Raw genomic sequence first — 14,628 nt, 5'->3', positions numbered from 1 at the left:
TTCTATGAGCGTGGGTAACGTTTCCCTCTGTCGTTCTTTTCTCCTGACACTACAGCTAGGTCTCTGACTTCTGTGACTTCAGGAAGTGTGAGAGAAAGACTGGTATCCTGGAAAGCTCTCACCCAAAAGTCTGTTAAGAGTCTCAAGTTCCTAAGACAAGCAACCACCTCCTTGTGGAAAAATATGGCCTACCCAATATAACTGTTAAACAGTCACATTTAAGTCAAGGATGTGTTGCTTCGGTGATTCCATCTGGAGACTTGGCTGGGAAATGCACGGTTTAAAAACATGGCAGCAGTATCTCTTTCTATAAATTTTTTTTGCTGTGATCAATTACCATTCCATTCAGTGGAAAAATGGTATGTGGGTCAATGGCCTATACCGCCGGCTGCCCAGGGATGCTTTTTGTTTTCTGTGGCATACCTTGGAAAACTCCTTTTCTGAGTCCCAAGCAAATATTTGAGTTGGACAAACCAATGGGCAATTTGGAGTTATGGGGGAAAGGAGGATTTTTGATTAAATCCAAGTGGATTAATTAAAGAGACCAAAACTGAAATTGTGTCAATGCATCTCTTAATTCCTGGGTGCATCAGAGACTTTAATTGCACCAACAGTGGTACTGGCCACCTATTTCAATTAGTCTTCTCCTGGACAGGTCTTATCTAGTCACCTTCTTTTATTTCCTTCCCAGTATTTTCTATTATCTGAAATTATGTTTTTGTTCTGTTTATTATGTCTCCTACCATTAAGATGTAAGATCCACAAGGTAAAAGGCTGTCTTGTTCACAGTTGCATCCCTACCACACAATGCCTGGCACATAGCAGCCCTTCAATAAATGCTTTATGACTGAATTGCTACAGGATGAGGTGCAAAATAGCTGCCCTGAAGACCGGGATGTGTAACCTAACCTCATATGTGGAGGAATGGAAGCTGCTGATACCCAACATTTAATGTTGGGTACATACTAAATGCCAAACACTGGGAATCAGGCAGATACAGTCCTTGCCTTTGTAGTGCTTACAGCACTTTAATGGCTGAGGAATGCCATAGTCTTACTTGCTCTGCCAACCAAATATCCCAAGATTAGAGTGGAAATAACATTAGCAATTACCAGTAAGAGTAAATAGCTATTAATTTATTGAACATCTATGTATTTGGTACTTTACACATTTTATCTAGTTTAAACCCTTCTTAAGGCTAGGTGCCCATAGCTCAGTGAGTAGGCCACATCCACCAAGCCTAGTGGGTTCAAGCCTAGCCCAGGCCTGCTAAACAACAATAACAACTGCAACCAAGAAATAGCCAGGCATTGTGGCCGCACCTGTAGTCCCAGCTTCTCAGGAGGCTGAGGCAAGAGAATAGCTTAAGCCCAAGAGTTTGAGGACGCTGTGAGCTGTGACACCACAGCACTCTACCAAGGGCGACATAGTGAGACTTTATCTCAAAAATTAAATAAATAAATAAATCCTTCTTAAAACCATGTCAATATTAAAGATTTTAAAGATGAGGCAACTGGGTCTCAAAACGTCAAGAGAAATCACCCAGGACCTTGCAGCTGGTGGATCAGTGTTGTAATCAGCTGATCTATGTGACTCCAAGCCCTACATCTTACTGGTTCACTCAGAAACAGGCCATCTTCAGCAGCTGTCCTCTCCTGTCTAGCTCCAAAAGTCTATTCCATTCACTCCCTCTTAAGATGCCTCAGTTACCTGAATGCCTGTAATGGATCAGGTGTTCAACTGTTCCTATTGCACTGAATCACCACTAAGAACTCTCACAACAGATACCATCCTGCTCAGTTTGCAAAGGCAGGACCTGAGACTTAAAGAAGGTAAAAATCTAGCCTGGAGTCCTCCAGCTGCTCTGCCTAGTATCAGTATCAAAAATCTAACCCAGAGTCCTCCAGCCACTCTGCCCAGTATCAGTCAAGAGTCTTAGGGTTAGTAGACAAATACCTGTGAATTCCATGTGTGCCTGCAGTTTTAGTCACACCAGAGTCCAATGAGGCCAATGGCCAGGTCTCAGTTCCTCTCACACTCCATCTCTAATATTCTCAGGAAGGTCTTTCCCAATATCATAGCAAATAGGTCCACACCAGATCCCTAAACTAACATTCAAACTACTCATAATCCCAGAAAAAAAGACTCTGTCCTGGAAAAAGCCTGGGAAGGGCCCTCATGGGCCCTATTCAGGTCAGATGTGGGGGGGGGCCCTGAACCATTCACTGTGGACAGGAAGACGATGCACTCTGATTGACACGAGCTGGGTTACATGCCCATCATGGAGGCCTGGGCTAGCTTCTAGCTTAAACTTAAGGACAGAGAGTGGGGGAGGGGAGACTTCTCCAAAGGAAATGTTGTTACCAGAGGGAAGAATTGATGATCAGCAAGGAAAAATAACAGACATTCAAAACCCACACCAACCCAGACTACACTGAGTGCCCGATCTCACCTTCTCAATCAAGCACTGTATGGATATTTATTGCTATATGTATTTTTCTATCTCATTAAGCCATAAACTCCTTTCAGGCAAAGGCTATGTCCTTCAATTTTTTGTAAATCCTGCATCCAAGTGGTGCCTGAACACAGAAGAGTTGTTCAAAACATATTTGTTGAGGGCTGGTGCAGTGGCCCATTTTTGTAATCCTAGCACTTTGGGAAGTGAAGGCAGTGGACTGCTTGAGCTCTGGAGTTTGAGGCCAGCCTGAGCAAGAGTAACACTCCATCTCTAAAAATAGCCAAGTGTTGTAGTGGGAGCCCATAGTTCCAGCTACTTGGGAGGCTGTAAGACCAAGAGTGTGAGGTTGCTGTGAGCTATGATGTGACGACACTCTACTGAGGGTGACAAAGTGAGACTTTGTCTCAAAAAATAAAAAATTCTGTTGTGTGAATGATCAAATACATTAATTAAGAATAGCTGATGATATTATTTCTTCTTTCAAAGACAGCATCATGGTGAGGTGGAAAGAACTTAGATGCTGAATCAATGTTTTTCAAAGCATAGTCTGGAGAACTACCTTTAGTAGATCAAAATGTGGGTTCCTGGGCCCCAGACCAGGTCTGTTGATTCAGTATCTCTATAAATGGGGTCCAGAAATCTGGATTTTAACTAAACCTTTTTGTGATTCTTTCACACATTCCTGCCAGAACTATGACACCATAGGAGATAGTCATCTGAATGTAAGGCCTAATTCCATCAGATTCCAGTGGCTTCAACTAAGGGGAGCCAAACCCTCTCAGCAAGCCAGGTTGCTCCCCTTTAAAATGGGACTGGATAAGAACACTGGCTCACTCCTTTAATTATGGTGTTTTGAGAAGCTAGGGCGTGAAGATCACTTGAGGCCAGGAGTTCAAGACCAGCCTGAGCAACGTAGCACAAGATTACAGCTCTACAAAAAATGTAAATTTCAGCCGGGCAGAGTGGCATATACCACTAGTCCTACTTACTTGGGAGGCTGAGGCAGGGGAATGGCTTAGGCCAGGAGTTTGAGGTTGAGGTGAGCTATGATAATGCCACTGTACTCTAGCCTGGGAGACAGAGCAAGACTTTGTCAAATAAATAAATAAATAAATGGGGCTAAGAAAACAACCTAATAAATATATAATGAAGAGTCAACAAGACAACACTGGTAGTTTCTTTATAAAGTGTTGTATTCAAGTGTTCCTACTTAAGTTGTTCTAATAATAGCTATGTTCTGCAGTGCTTAGTACAGAACAAAACATATGTGTTGGGTGTTGTTTTAAAGTTTTATTTAGTCTGGGCATGGTGGCTTATGCCTATAATCCTAGTCTGGGAGGCCAAGGAAGGTGGATTGCTTGAGTTCAGGAGTTCGAGACCAGCCTGAGCAAGAGTGAGACCCCTGTCTCTAAAAATAGCTGGGTGTTGTGGCACGTACCTATAGTCCCAGCTATTCAGGAGGCTAAGGCAAGAGGATTGCTTGAGCCCAAGAGTTTGAGGTTGCTGTGAGCTATGACACCACAACACTCTACTGAGGGTGACAAAGTGAAATTCTATCTTCAAAAAAAAAAAAAAAAAAAGAAAATAGATTCATTAGTTAAAAAAAAATAAAGTTCTAATTATATGGTTAACTCATCCAATCTTCACAACAACCTGGTGAGATAGGTGAAGAAGCAGAGATAAAAGTTGTTTTCTGGTGTCTGAGATAGGATTTGAACACAGCTGCTCTGATACCAGATTCCAGGCTCCTCACTAGTCCCTCCTCATAGATGACATGTCACCCTTTCTGGGCAATTTACCACTAGCCATTGTGAGGGCAAAGGAAAGATACTGAAACTCATTGAGGGAAAGGAACTCCAAATATGACCCAACATCAAGAAACACTGAAGAAAGGAGAGACACATGACAGTTCTATCAGGTCAGGTCATGTGGCTTTGACAGGATGCCTTGATAAAAAACTAACTGCATCTCTCTGCAATAGAAATGTCTCATTTTTGTCTGCTTTTCCTGAAACACACCTTTCTTGATTCCATAACACTTCCGTGCTTTGAAAACCAGAACTAGTCTCTAATCTTAGATGACTGTTTTTATTTTGAATTGGTATACTTCTTCCCCCTTCCTTACTTCTAGATACCAATATATTTTTTTCCATGATGCATGAGCAAAGCCCGAAGTGCAAGCCAAGCCCTCAGAAATGTGATAGCTGTTACAAGGATTTGAGAGTAAGAATACAAAACCTAGAATCAAGATTTAAATGCTGCACTCTAGTATCTGGGATGGCACCCATCCACTCAAAGATGGAATCAATAAGGCATTAAGAAACCAGAAAATTCTTTCTGGGTTGCTTAGCTTGGTGGACTAAGCTGAAAACTCTATCACACCTCTAGATTCTGTTTACCTGGCTCTATCGAACACTGAGTGTAAAAGAACCTCAAATACTTCTGCTGTTGGGATGCCTGGACGTTTAGGTTTAATTAAGATGTAATATGTGTCTCATATAGATGTATACTTTTGACCTACTTTGTTCAAAAGAGGAAACATTAAAATGAGGTGGTTTCTCTTAGCCAGATGAACAGCGATGAGAAATAATTTAAATATTTTAGGACTTGTTCCACAAAGCCACGGTATATTCAATGTCTTCATTTCCTTGCCAACTTTGGCTCTGGGGCAGAATTAGGAAGGCAATCACCTGAGGGTGAGGGCTTTGAATGGTCACTAGCACAAAGGAGAGCAGAAAAACTGAATGTGAGCTGGTGACATATGGTGCCCCCAGGGGGTCTATGGTCTAGAAGAGAAGGGAGTGGCTTGGTGAATGCCAGGGGCTAAGTAACAAATTTTGAGAACTTTGGGGGGGGGGGATCTCTCAAATGCTAGCCTGATACATTTTTCACCTATAAAAGAAATATCCAGAGAGTAGGGGGTGGGCACTAAGAGTTTCATATCAGCACCTCCCAAGGCCTGAGGTTTGTTCTGGGATGGAGAGTCCACCCTTCTGCTTATTTCTTAACTTAAGGCCTGATGAGTTCTTCCCGCTGTCAGTTCACTGTCCACCAAGGGGCCTGGCTATGGCTCCCTTTTCTTGGGCTATGTACTTTCAACCAGTTTTGAGCAGCCCCATTTCAGATTGGCCTTTTTATGTTTGATATAAAGAATAGTTGTTGGCCAATTTCATCTTTTCATCGCTGTTCTCTAGGCCTGAATCCAAGCAGTTTGTCAGATGCTCATTAACTCCCCCTTTGGCTCTTTCTAGTGTGTCTCCTAAGCTCATTGTGCCAAGAACTAACGCTTTCTTTTACACGATTCTCTTTCTCTGCTCCATCAGGGAGACAAATTACTTTCCAAAAGGGATCGCCAGGGATGGTTTAATGAGAATTTCTTTGGGGCTAGGCATGGAACGCAATGTAGTTAACATTCGGTGGACTTAATTGGACTTTTCTTTTCTGCCTCTTTTTAAAAAAATCTGAAGCTATCCTGTTAATCTCTCATTTGTAATCAATTGTGTTGACTAAACAAAAGTCTAGGTCGTCTTTTCTTCCTGTCCCAGACAATCCTTTGTTGCCTCTAAATGCCTCATTCTTGAGTGATCCTGGTCGCGTAGATGGGCCCGATTGTTGACAGTTCATTATTGCGCTTTTGTCCCTCTAATCTTTCTTGCTGTGTTTTGCATGTGCATGCCTTAATGAGCTCCGTTGGCAATTAACATGTTTCTAGGAGCAAACTGGTTGCTCAGACGTTTGAGAGGGAAGTGCAGGGAAAAGGGCAACGCAGCTGCCTTGAGGTTGTTTATTTCCCAGCGTTTTCTCAAGACTCCTGTCCTCTCTTTGGCAGCCCCCCCTCCCGCCTATCACCCTCTCCCTTACCCCAGGCCATTCACCACCAGTACACCTGGATGCCTTAATGCTCTATAACCCTTGGGCCGGGCTCAGGCAGTCCCTACCCTCCTGTGAGCCAAACAGCAAAACGGGGACCATATAGACCCACTGCTGCAGCCAAGGCAAAAACGAACACCGTGCCCCCCAAAACGTGTCTGGATGCTGGCAACTTTTCTGTGTCGCTCTTTGCAGAGAGGAACCTCTAACCCGCCTAAGGCAATAGGACTGTACAATCTGTTATGTACAAGGCTGTGGCTTTGGAAGAAGGGTTTTTTTTTTTTTTTTTTTGAGTCTTGCTGGCAAGATTGCTGAAGTGTGAGCAGTCATGGACAGAACAAACATCTTGTAGGGGAAAAGATAATTGGAGTCTTTTTTGTGTCTGTGACAGAATTCCCCTCCCCCGCAATTTGATTTTTTAAAAATATTTTAAAGGGTGGCCTCTTCAATTTAATCAAGGTTAGAATATTAATATGCAGCTGATGACTACCTTGTTTAAGTCATTTATTAATATTGTAAACTACAAGCCATGCAAACATTTTAATATTAGGAGGGGGAAAATATCAGAAAACAGAGCCTTTCACCCATCAATTCCGATGCATGGTGAATTACTAAGAAGGATCCCAGCTAAGATGGTTATTGGAAGGGTTGAGTGTTGGCTTCAGAACACGTACTGGCTGTGAAAGGTGTTCAGTAATTTAGGCAGAAGTTTCCGTTTCTTCTCCCACTGTTTTTCAGGTGAAGGAATCCTTTCCTCTGTCCCACACCTGAAGGAAGCAGCTTCCGAAACCTAGGAGTGACTTCAAACCTGTGCAAAGTAGGGTTAAGCCTTGCACATACAGAACACAGTTTATCTACAATTACCATCAGATATGAGCTCATGCCTTCTTAGATGAGAGTGATTGACAGAAGCTGGCATAAAGGTTAAATAACAATCAAGTTATGAGGGAACAATCCTAAGAAGGTTGAAGTGTGCAAAAAATTCTGCTCAGGTATGCCTTTGAGCCACGGATCCTATCCCTCTTCTCCAGCGCAGAGATGAGCAGTCCCAGAGAAGTGACTCCACCTCTACTCGTGAGTTTTATTTTATTTGCTGACCAGTTTGCAAGCCCTCTTCAGAACTGTCCACCTGGAGAAAATTTCTCCAGTTTTATGAGGCAGGTGACCCTTTAAATATTTGTCCTGTGAAAACAGACTTATTTGAAGAAAGTTCTCCCACTTGATGGTTAGAAAATTATTTCCCTGGGTGGGTGGGTGTCCCTTCTTTTATATATTTTTTCTTCTGCAAGCAAACTTGACCATGATTTCCACATACAGGTCAATATTTACCCCCACTTTTTTAAAAGGACGATTTTACATTAGATGTCACAGGTGTCTGCCCCTTGCCTGAAGTTCTGGAGCTATTGAAGGAGAATGAAGGTTTACCCTGACCATTGTCTGGCCTCCAGGAACCATCTGCAAAGGGTCCTCTCTAGGGGAAGGAAAGGATTTTTGGTTGAGATGATAGTCATAGGGCACCCCAAATCTCCCCCAGACATGGTGGGGGGCACTAGCGGAGGAGCTAATAAAACACAGTATGAGAACAAGGAAAGGAGCTAAGTCCTGAAACCGGCCTGCAATCTCCTTGGGGATAGATGTCTGGGAAAAGCAAGGCGATATTTTTATATCCTTAGCCGCCAAGTCCTCCTCGCCCATCCTGGGGTTTCCTGGGGTTTGTGGCATCCACCAAGATTTCGGAGTTAAATCTGCATATTTCTCTGGGTCCCAATCTCCCCACAGCGAACTGCAGCCAGAAAGAGCTAACATTTAAATTCCCCCTCGCTTCCTCTTCCCCCCTCCCCTGGCTGCGTCTTCCTAGACTTGGGGGGAGGAGAGGAGGAATACAAAAAAACGAGGACGCTCTCCTTTCAGGAAATGGAATTCTAATGTACGCGTTCCTATTTCTGAATCGGAGGTACTAAAAATACCCCCGCGACAGCCTGAGGAAGCTGTCGCCGTCCTCTGTGCAAACAAAATCGACAATTCTCCTTCCCCGCGCAATGGGTCTGCGAATTGGGCGGGGGCGGGGACAGAACCATAGGCAGTGACCCTGACCGAGCTTCCATCCTGCCCTTGGGCATCTTTCCCTGAGCCTCTCTCCCCGATTTCTTCTCCACCAAGGAGGACAGAAGGCAGCGTTAGCCTCCTAGAAGCCAGGAGTTCGAATCCCTGCTCCTCCTAGCCTGGCGACCCGGGGCGTGTCGTTCAGCTTGTCTCTGCCTCTGTTTCTTCGTCCATAAAGTGGGAATAAACATCCCCAGCTTGCTAGTTGCTGTTAATTTAACATTCGACAGAATGTGTGTCAAGTGCCTGGCATATAGCAAACGCTAGGGAAATGACAGCGTTGTCACTTGTGGAAGCCACTGGCGCGCTCGCCACTGAGCGCCTACTGTATACCAGGCGTTGAGCTAACCCGAAGCCAGTCACTTTCAGAGTTAAGTAATAGGTTGTCCTTTGCATTAACCATCTTTCCTTCCAAATAGCCAGCAAGCACCTGCAGTGTAAATTCGCTCTGGGTCAGCGCCCAGCGCCCCCGCCCCCTCAGAGGCGAGGTGGAGTGGAAGCACACTCCCGAACCCCTCGCCGCATTTCCTCCTGGCACTGGGGAACATTGTTCCAGAAGACGTGGGCTGAATCGCCGCGCGGATATTAAAAGTGTGTGTGGGGGGTGGGGGTGGGGAGACCCGGCGCGACGCGCCAGTAATCCGAGCTCTTGATTATCCAGATTCGGATCAAACGGGGCGGCGGCGGCCGGCCCCCTCCTGGGAATGATTAGATGATTAATGTAATGCTGTTTGAAGGGTCTCTGTTTTCTCTCTTAATTTGGGTCATTACTTAGAAAGCAAGCGTGAGATCATTTCATCAGCGTGCTCGGCGGCGGAGATAGCTATTCAGGAAATGGGCTAACTAAGCGGTAATCAGGACCCAGGAGGCGACGGCGGCCGCGGCGAGCTCGGGGAGACCCGGCGCGCCCTCCCGCGGCAGGGCTCGCGGTACCGGGAGGCCAGACCCAGACCCAGAGCGCGGGGCACGGAGTCCCGAAGCTCTAGTTGGACTGGAGACAGTCAGCCTCCAGCTCTCGCCGCCAAGGGAGATTAGAAGCGGTAGTTACCCTGCTTAGGAGGCCCAGAGAAGGGGATGTGCCCAGAAGCGCCCAGGCAGGACAGTGCCCGGCTGCTTACCCTCGCGTGACGCGCTGCTTTGCTCCAGGACGCGCTCAAATGCTGCTCTCCTGCGCCTACTTTTAACCCTTTTCTTTGAATTTGCTTACCCCAATAAGGCAACACCCAGAATCCCAAGCGTCTGAACAGTCACCAAATAAAAACTTGGCCCCTGGTGGAGGCGGATGTAGGCCTTTTAGCCCTAGCTCCTAGGGGCCTTAACGCGCAAGCGCTGCAGGAACACTGGTTTGGCCTCCTTCTGGCCCCAGCGCCCTAAATGAAGTGCATATTTGGGAAGCAAAAGGCTATAAATGCCTATTTCCTTCTCAGGTCCTTCTCGTTCTTTGGGTTTGCTGAGCTGACCTCGCGGCGAGGGGAGAGGGGGAAAAAAACGCGCACTAAGGATTCTGTTTATTGAGTCATATATGTATATATTCTGTGTTGGCTTGTACAGGAGGATTTACATGGCAGTATTAAGATGAATGGGGCGCCGCGCTCTTCTGGGGCGCTCACGGTGACAGGCTGGGGTTCAAACTGGCTGCCTGAAGAGAAGCCGAGGCCTGAAATTAAATATGTTTCGGCGCACTGGATTTAAATAAGTTTCCTGAATATACAAAGGTGGGAGCCACGCGTTTGCTGCCAGTCATCGAGGAAACGTTTAGCTTTCCAAAAATATGCTGGTTTCGATAAATAGATTTTAGCCTCTCTGCTATAGTTTTTTTTTTCTTTTAATTTTAGAAATAAGTTTATACGTGTGATCTGTTTTGGGGTGGTACAGGGAGGGAACGGAGGGCAAGGCAGTAGCTCTCAGCTCTGCACTGTCCTGGTCAGGTCCTTTGCGGTGGGGACAGCGGGGCCCACGCTATCATGGAGTTTGCGCACATGTTTCTTTAAGTCAAAGTTTCTGCAAAACCCTTTGCCGCAAGTGGCGCACGTGAAAGGCTTCTTGTCGTTGTGGGTGTGCATGTGGAAGGTCAGGTTGTAGACCTGGTGAAACGCCTTGTTGCAGATGGTGCATTTATACTGCTTCTCGCCGCTGTGCGTCAGCTTGTGGTTCTTGTAGTTCCCTACAAGAGACCAAAAAAAGGGAAAAGTGGGGATATGCAGTGGAATTGGGGGTGGGGGGCGGCCTCCCAGGTGCCCGCTAAAAAAAAAAAAAAAAAAAAAAAACCCGGGACGCTTGGCTAGTCGGGCGCGACCTCTTCCAGTAAAGAAGTTGTCAAACTTCGTATGCGTCAAGCCAGGGCTCTCTCGACAGGACCTAGAACTGAGTCTCCCCGCGGGCGCTGCTCTGCTCGCCTGCCCTGCCAGGCACAGAGAGGCCGGTCCGGCGTCCCTCCCGCCGCCCTCCGTAGGCCCGGAAACTTTTGCTCAGTCCCAGAGACTCTCTCGGCCTTTCCCCCGGCTGATGCCTCTCTGGAGAAATTCACATGAACCCAGGCTTTGTTCCTTATTTTTTCCCTTACGTTTTTTGAAGGTATTCTCTCTTGCCCCCATCTACCACCTGGAGATCCAAAAGTGCCTTGGAAAATCCGAGCTGGATGTCGGGCCTGAGGACACTGGGGAGCATACTTGCTCCCCACCACCAAGTCTTAAATTGTTCCTAGGAGGTGCGTTTTGTCTCGAAAAAAAATTTTTTTTTCATTTGAAAGGGGAGTCCGGGCTACAAAGGGAACCCTTTTTTACAGGGCAATACCCTCTCTTTTTCCTGCTTCCTTTCCTTCTGCCCCCCTTCCTTCCTTCCCATCTTCCCAAGTGGGAGTTCTTGGTGCACCCAGGCTGCATATGGCTAGGTCTACTAACCCCACCGGGAGAGCTTCACCTAAATCCGCACAACCCGATTCTAAAGAAATGCTGCGCCCGCCGTCTTCAGCTTTCTCGCTGCGTGTCTCCGGATCCCTCTTTGCCTTCCCACCAACCACGACCCGCCGAGTCCCGAGGTGAGGTGAGGAAAGGGCCTCGTCCAGAGCATTACCTTTTTGGTGAAAGCCTTTGCCACAAAATTCGCAGACGAAGGGCTTGTAGCCTGCGTGGATGCGGATATGGGTGTTGAGCGTGGAGCTGCGATTGAAGGCTTTGCCGCACTGGTTGCATTTATGCGGTTTTTCCTGTGGAGAGGGGAGCGCGCACAGTAAGGCCGAGCCCCTGGCACGGAAAAGCCACCTCAGGAACACCTCAAAGGGACATTCTCCCCCCAAGCCCAGAAAGTAAAGGGGGATCCTTGGTCATCCTCTCCCCAGTGCCATAGCTAAGACTTGGGAACGCAAGTGGGAGGGGGGTTTGCACCGGCAGGGCCCGACCCAGGGCCACGTACCTGGGTGTGGATAATTTTGTGTCTGCAGAGTGTGCTGGCCTGGCGGAAACCCTTGCCACAGACTTTGCACACGAACGGTCTGGCTCCGGTGTGGACCGGCATGTGGCGGGTGAGGTTATAGTGAGCATTAAACACCTATGGAAAGACACGACAGGGCCTTGTGCTGCGTCCCTCTGAGGGTCTACCATCAGCCCCTATGGGTTACAGCCTACTTCCCCCAACCAACACCCCCCTTCAGAGCTCCTTCCAGTTTGTAAAGTGCTCCCCAAACTGCTGTTTACACCAATACAGTGCGGCCGATGACGAGGACATCCCCACTTTACAGATTAGGAAACTGAGTCCCAACTTGCCTCCCAATTTGAGCAGGCAGCTACTGGGGAGCTCTTCAGCTTAAGAAAGCGGCGTTGCAGGCTGCCCCGGGGAAGCAGTCGCTGCTGATTGCCCCTCCCAACCCCTCCTCCGGATTCTGGGCCTCTCACCTTGCCGCACACCTCACAGGTGAAGTTTTTGGGCTTGCCATCCGCGGAGCCCCCTGGCAGCTTGCTGTGGCCCTTGACGCCGCCGCGCTCCGCGGTCAGGCCCGAGTTCTCCTTTAGCACCTGCTCCAGCGGCGCGGGCAAGCGCTCCTTGTGGGCATAGGGAGCCGGATGGGGGAACTTGTCCGCTGCCAGGCCAGCCAGCTTGGCATTCTCCAGCAGAAAGAGCTTCGGGTGCGCAGCCAGAGTGGCGGGGGCCTGCGCATTGAGGAGGCCAGACGGGAAGAGGTGGCCGCCGAGGAGCTCAGACGGGGGGTACGCGGTCGAGTCCAGGTAGTTGAAGTAGTAGAGCGAGCCGCTGGCCGGCAGCCCCACGGCCTGGTTGATGACTTGCGGCTTGATGACCCTGCCTGTCGGCAGCGCAGACGGCGCCAGGCCCAGCTCGGCCTTGCAGCACACGCCACAGTTGGTTTTACACAAGCCGCTGGCGCTACACACCGGGCCCCCCCCGCCGCCGCCGCCTCCTCCTCCCCCGCCGCCCGCCCGGAGGCTGCTTTTCCAGAGCTCCGAGTAACTGAGCAGTGTCTTTGACGGCACCTCGTAGCCTAGGGGCTGGAGGGGGATCATACAGGGCAGCGGCGAGCAGAGGTTGAGCAGTTTCTTGCTTTGGCTGCCGTCCGCCTCTAGCGCTCCAGGCCGGGGCTCAAAGGGCGCACGGGGCTCCGACGTCTTGGCCATGATGCGCTCGATGGAGAAGGCCAGCGTCTTGGAAGTGGCCGGCGACGCTCCAGCGCGCGGGCAGGCCGGGGGCACCATGGTCTCCAGGGAAGCTGAGCTTGCCATCACGCGCGGAGCCGAGCCGAGCCGGGCTGGGCCAGGGCTCAGCCTCTCCCCTCTAAGTCTGCATTCCGGAAAAGGCAAGGGGGGAAACTGCAGTTTAATAAGCACCTAGTCGGGCCCGGGTCACCCATTTACATTCAAATGAACAGGGGCAGAACAAAGTGCACCCAAGGGTACCAAATTACCGCCCATTAACCCTGAGCTCATAGGAACCCACCAGCCCCTGCCCTGGGACTTTGAAAGGGGGAAGAAGGGGGAGGGTTTACAAAGGAAAAGGGGGGTGGGAAAAAAGAACAGAGCCTCAAATTAACCCCCCTGAACCCTTCCCTGGACCGGGGCCTCCGCCACGCGTGATGGAAGTGGACAGTGAAGGGGCAAAGTTAAAGAGGACCGGGAGAGCCACCTCGCATTTACCTCTTTCCCCCACCACCAAGGAGAAGCGTTCCGAGCCATGCAGCGCGTCTCTTCTGTCACATTTTGATGGCAAACATCTTCCCCTCCGCGTGAGATCACTGTCTTTTACATTCGGCTGACATCACATGAAGTCACTTGAAGTGGAATGACATGGGCGGCGGCGCGGCTCCCGTAGCGGCCCCTGTGTTCCCCCGCGCCTGCCGGCCGCCGCCACCACCGCCCCTCAAACTTTAAAAGGAGGCAACTGGCGCCCGCGCTCCCCTTGGGAAAGTGCGAGCGGTTTGCGAATCGAGAAAGAGGGAAGAGACGGGAGGGGGAGGGGGAAGAATCGTGATGGTTTTGCCGGTGGAAGGAAAGGGGGGGGGGGAGCCCGAACCCAAACCTAGGCAGAGTTCCGTGCGTGATTCACAACTTTGGAGGCCTGCAGGTTTGGGGGACGCGCCGCCCCATAGGGCCCCTGAGTGTCAGTCTAGTAGCCGAAGTATCCCTTAGCCCTCCGCAGCCGAGCTGGGCATCGTGCTAATAAACTGCCATTTACCCACAGAGCCGGCGCCAGCCCCGAACACGCGCAAATGATAATTACCTCATTAGGATGTGGCGCATGAACGCGGGCACCGCGTTTGGAGGGGGGAACTTGTTAATGGGGAAATATTAATTTATGCAAAAGCAACGAGCTCGCTTTGGCTGGCGTCGGAGGTCGGGAGAGAGCTCCCGCCGCCTAAGGACGACCCTGAAGCGTCACTGGGAACAAGGCCGCGCGCAGGGAGCCTGGGGGCCTCGGCGCCGAGAGGGTGCACCTCCAGCTTTCTGGCTGGCTCTGCGTCTGAAACTGGGGGAGACTGCACCGAGAGCAGGAAGACTATTTGAGATCCTAATCGATTAGAATTGCTGATTTATGATCGGGTTTCTGAGGCAGGTCCAGGCTCTGCTGCTGGTTGAGGGCTGCGAGTCGGGAGGACTGAGCGCGCAGCTCCGCCGGCTGATGGGTACTTACTGTTTGTATAATTGAGAAGGTCCAATCTCCACCTGTTTAAGGAGCAGATTGAAACAGCAGAAC

General features: G+C 49.2%; 1 protein-coding gene across 2 annotated transcripts; it reads right to left on the bottom strand.

Annotated features, from left to right (window-relative positions):
* Window positions 1-9,925: 9,925 nt before the first annotated feature.
* Window positions 9,926-13,830, bottom strand: FEZF2 (FEZ family zinc finger 2). 2 transcript variants are annotated; one of them, XM_012802499.1, is made up of 5 exons: window positions 13,572-13,830; window positions 12,321-13,247; window positions 11,842-11,976; window positions 11,503-11,635; window positions 9,926-10,594 (listed from the first exon to the last, which is right to left on the bottom strand). In XM_012802499.1, the coding sequence occupies exons 1-5, from the start codon at window positions 13,608-13,610 to the stop codon at window positions 10,335-10,337; spliced, it is 1,494 nt and encodes a 497-aa protein (XP_012657953.1). In that variant the 5' UTR covers window positions 13,611-13,830; the 3' UTR covers window positions 9,926-10,334. The 2 variants fall into 2 exon arrangements, with proteins under 2 accessions (XP_012657953.1, XP_003785577.1); XM_003785529.2 differs by having other exon boundaries at window positions 12,321-13,218; window positions 13,572-13,810.
* Between the last annotated feature and the right edge of the window lie 798 nt (window positions 13,831-14,628).

This window comes from Otolemur garnettii, unplaced genomic scaffold, assembly GCF_000181295.1.
Source record: "Otolemur garnettii isolate 467f Iridium unplaced genomic scaffold, OtoGar3 scaffold00015, whole genome shotgun sequence".
In the NCBI taxonomy this organism is placed as follows: Eukaryota; Metazoa; Chordata; class Mammalia; order Primates; family Galagidae; genus Otolemur; species Otolemur garnettii.
The sequence above is the reverse complement of the archived record's forward strand: the minus strand, read 5'-3'. Positions and strand labels throughout refer to the sequence as shown.

What these genes read in the sequence shown, in the direction of transcription:
- FEZF2 (XM_012802499.1), bottom strand. Translation starts at nt 13,610, where the DNA reads ATGGCTCGGAACGCTTCTCCTTGGTGGTGGGGGAAAGAG. An exon ending in ACAAAATTATCCACACCCAG is followed by an intron (nt 11,636 to 11,841) that starts GTACGTGGCCCT and finishes CCCTCTCCACAG; the next exon opens with GAAAAACCGCATAAATGCAA. An exon ending in CAAAGGCTTTCACCAAAAAG is followed by an intron (nt 10,595 to 11,502) that starts GTAATGCTCTGG and finishes GGTCTCTTGTAG; the next exon opens with GGAACTACAAGAACCACAAG.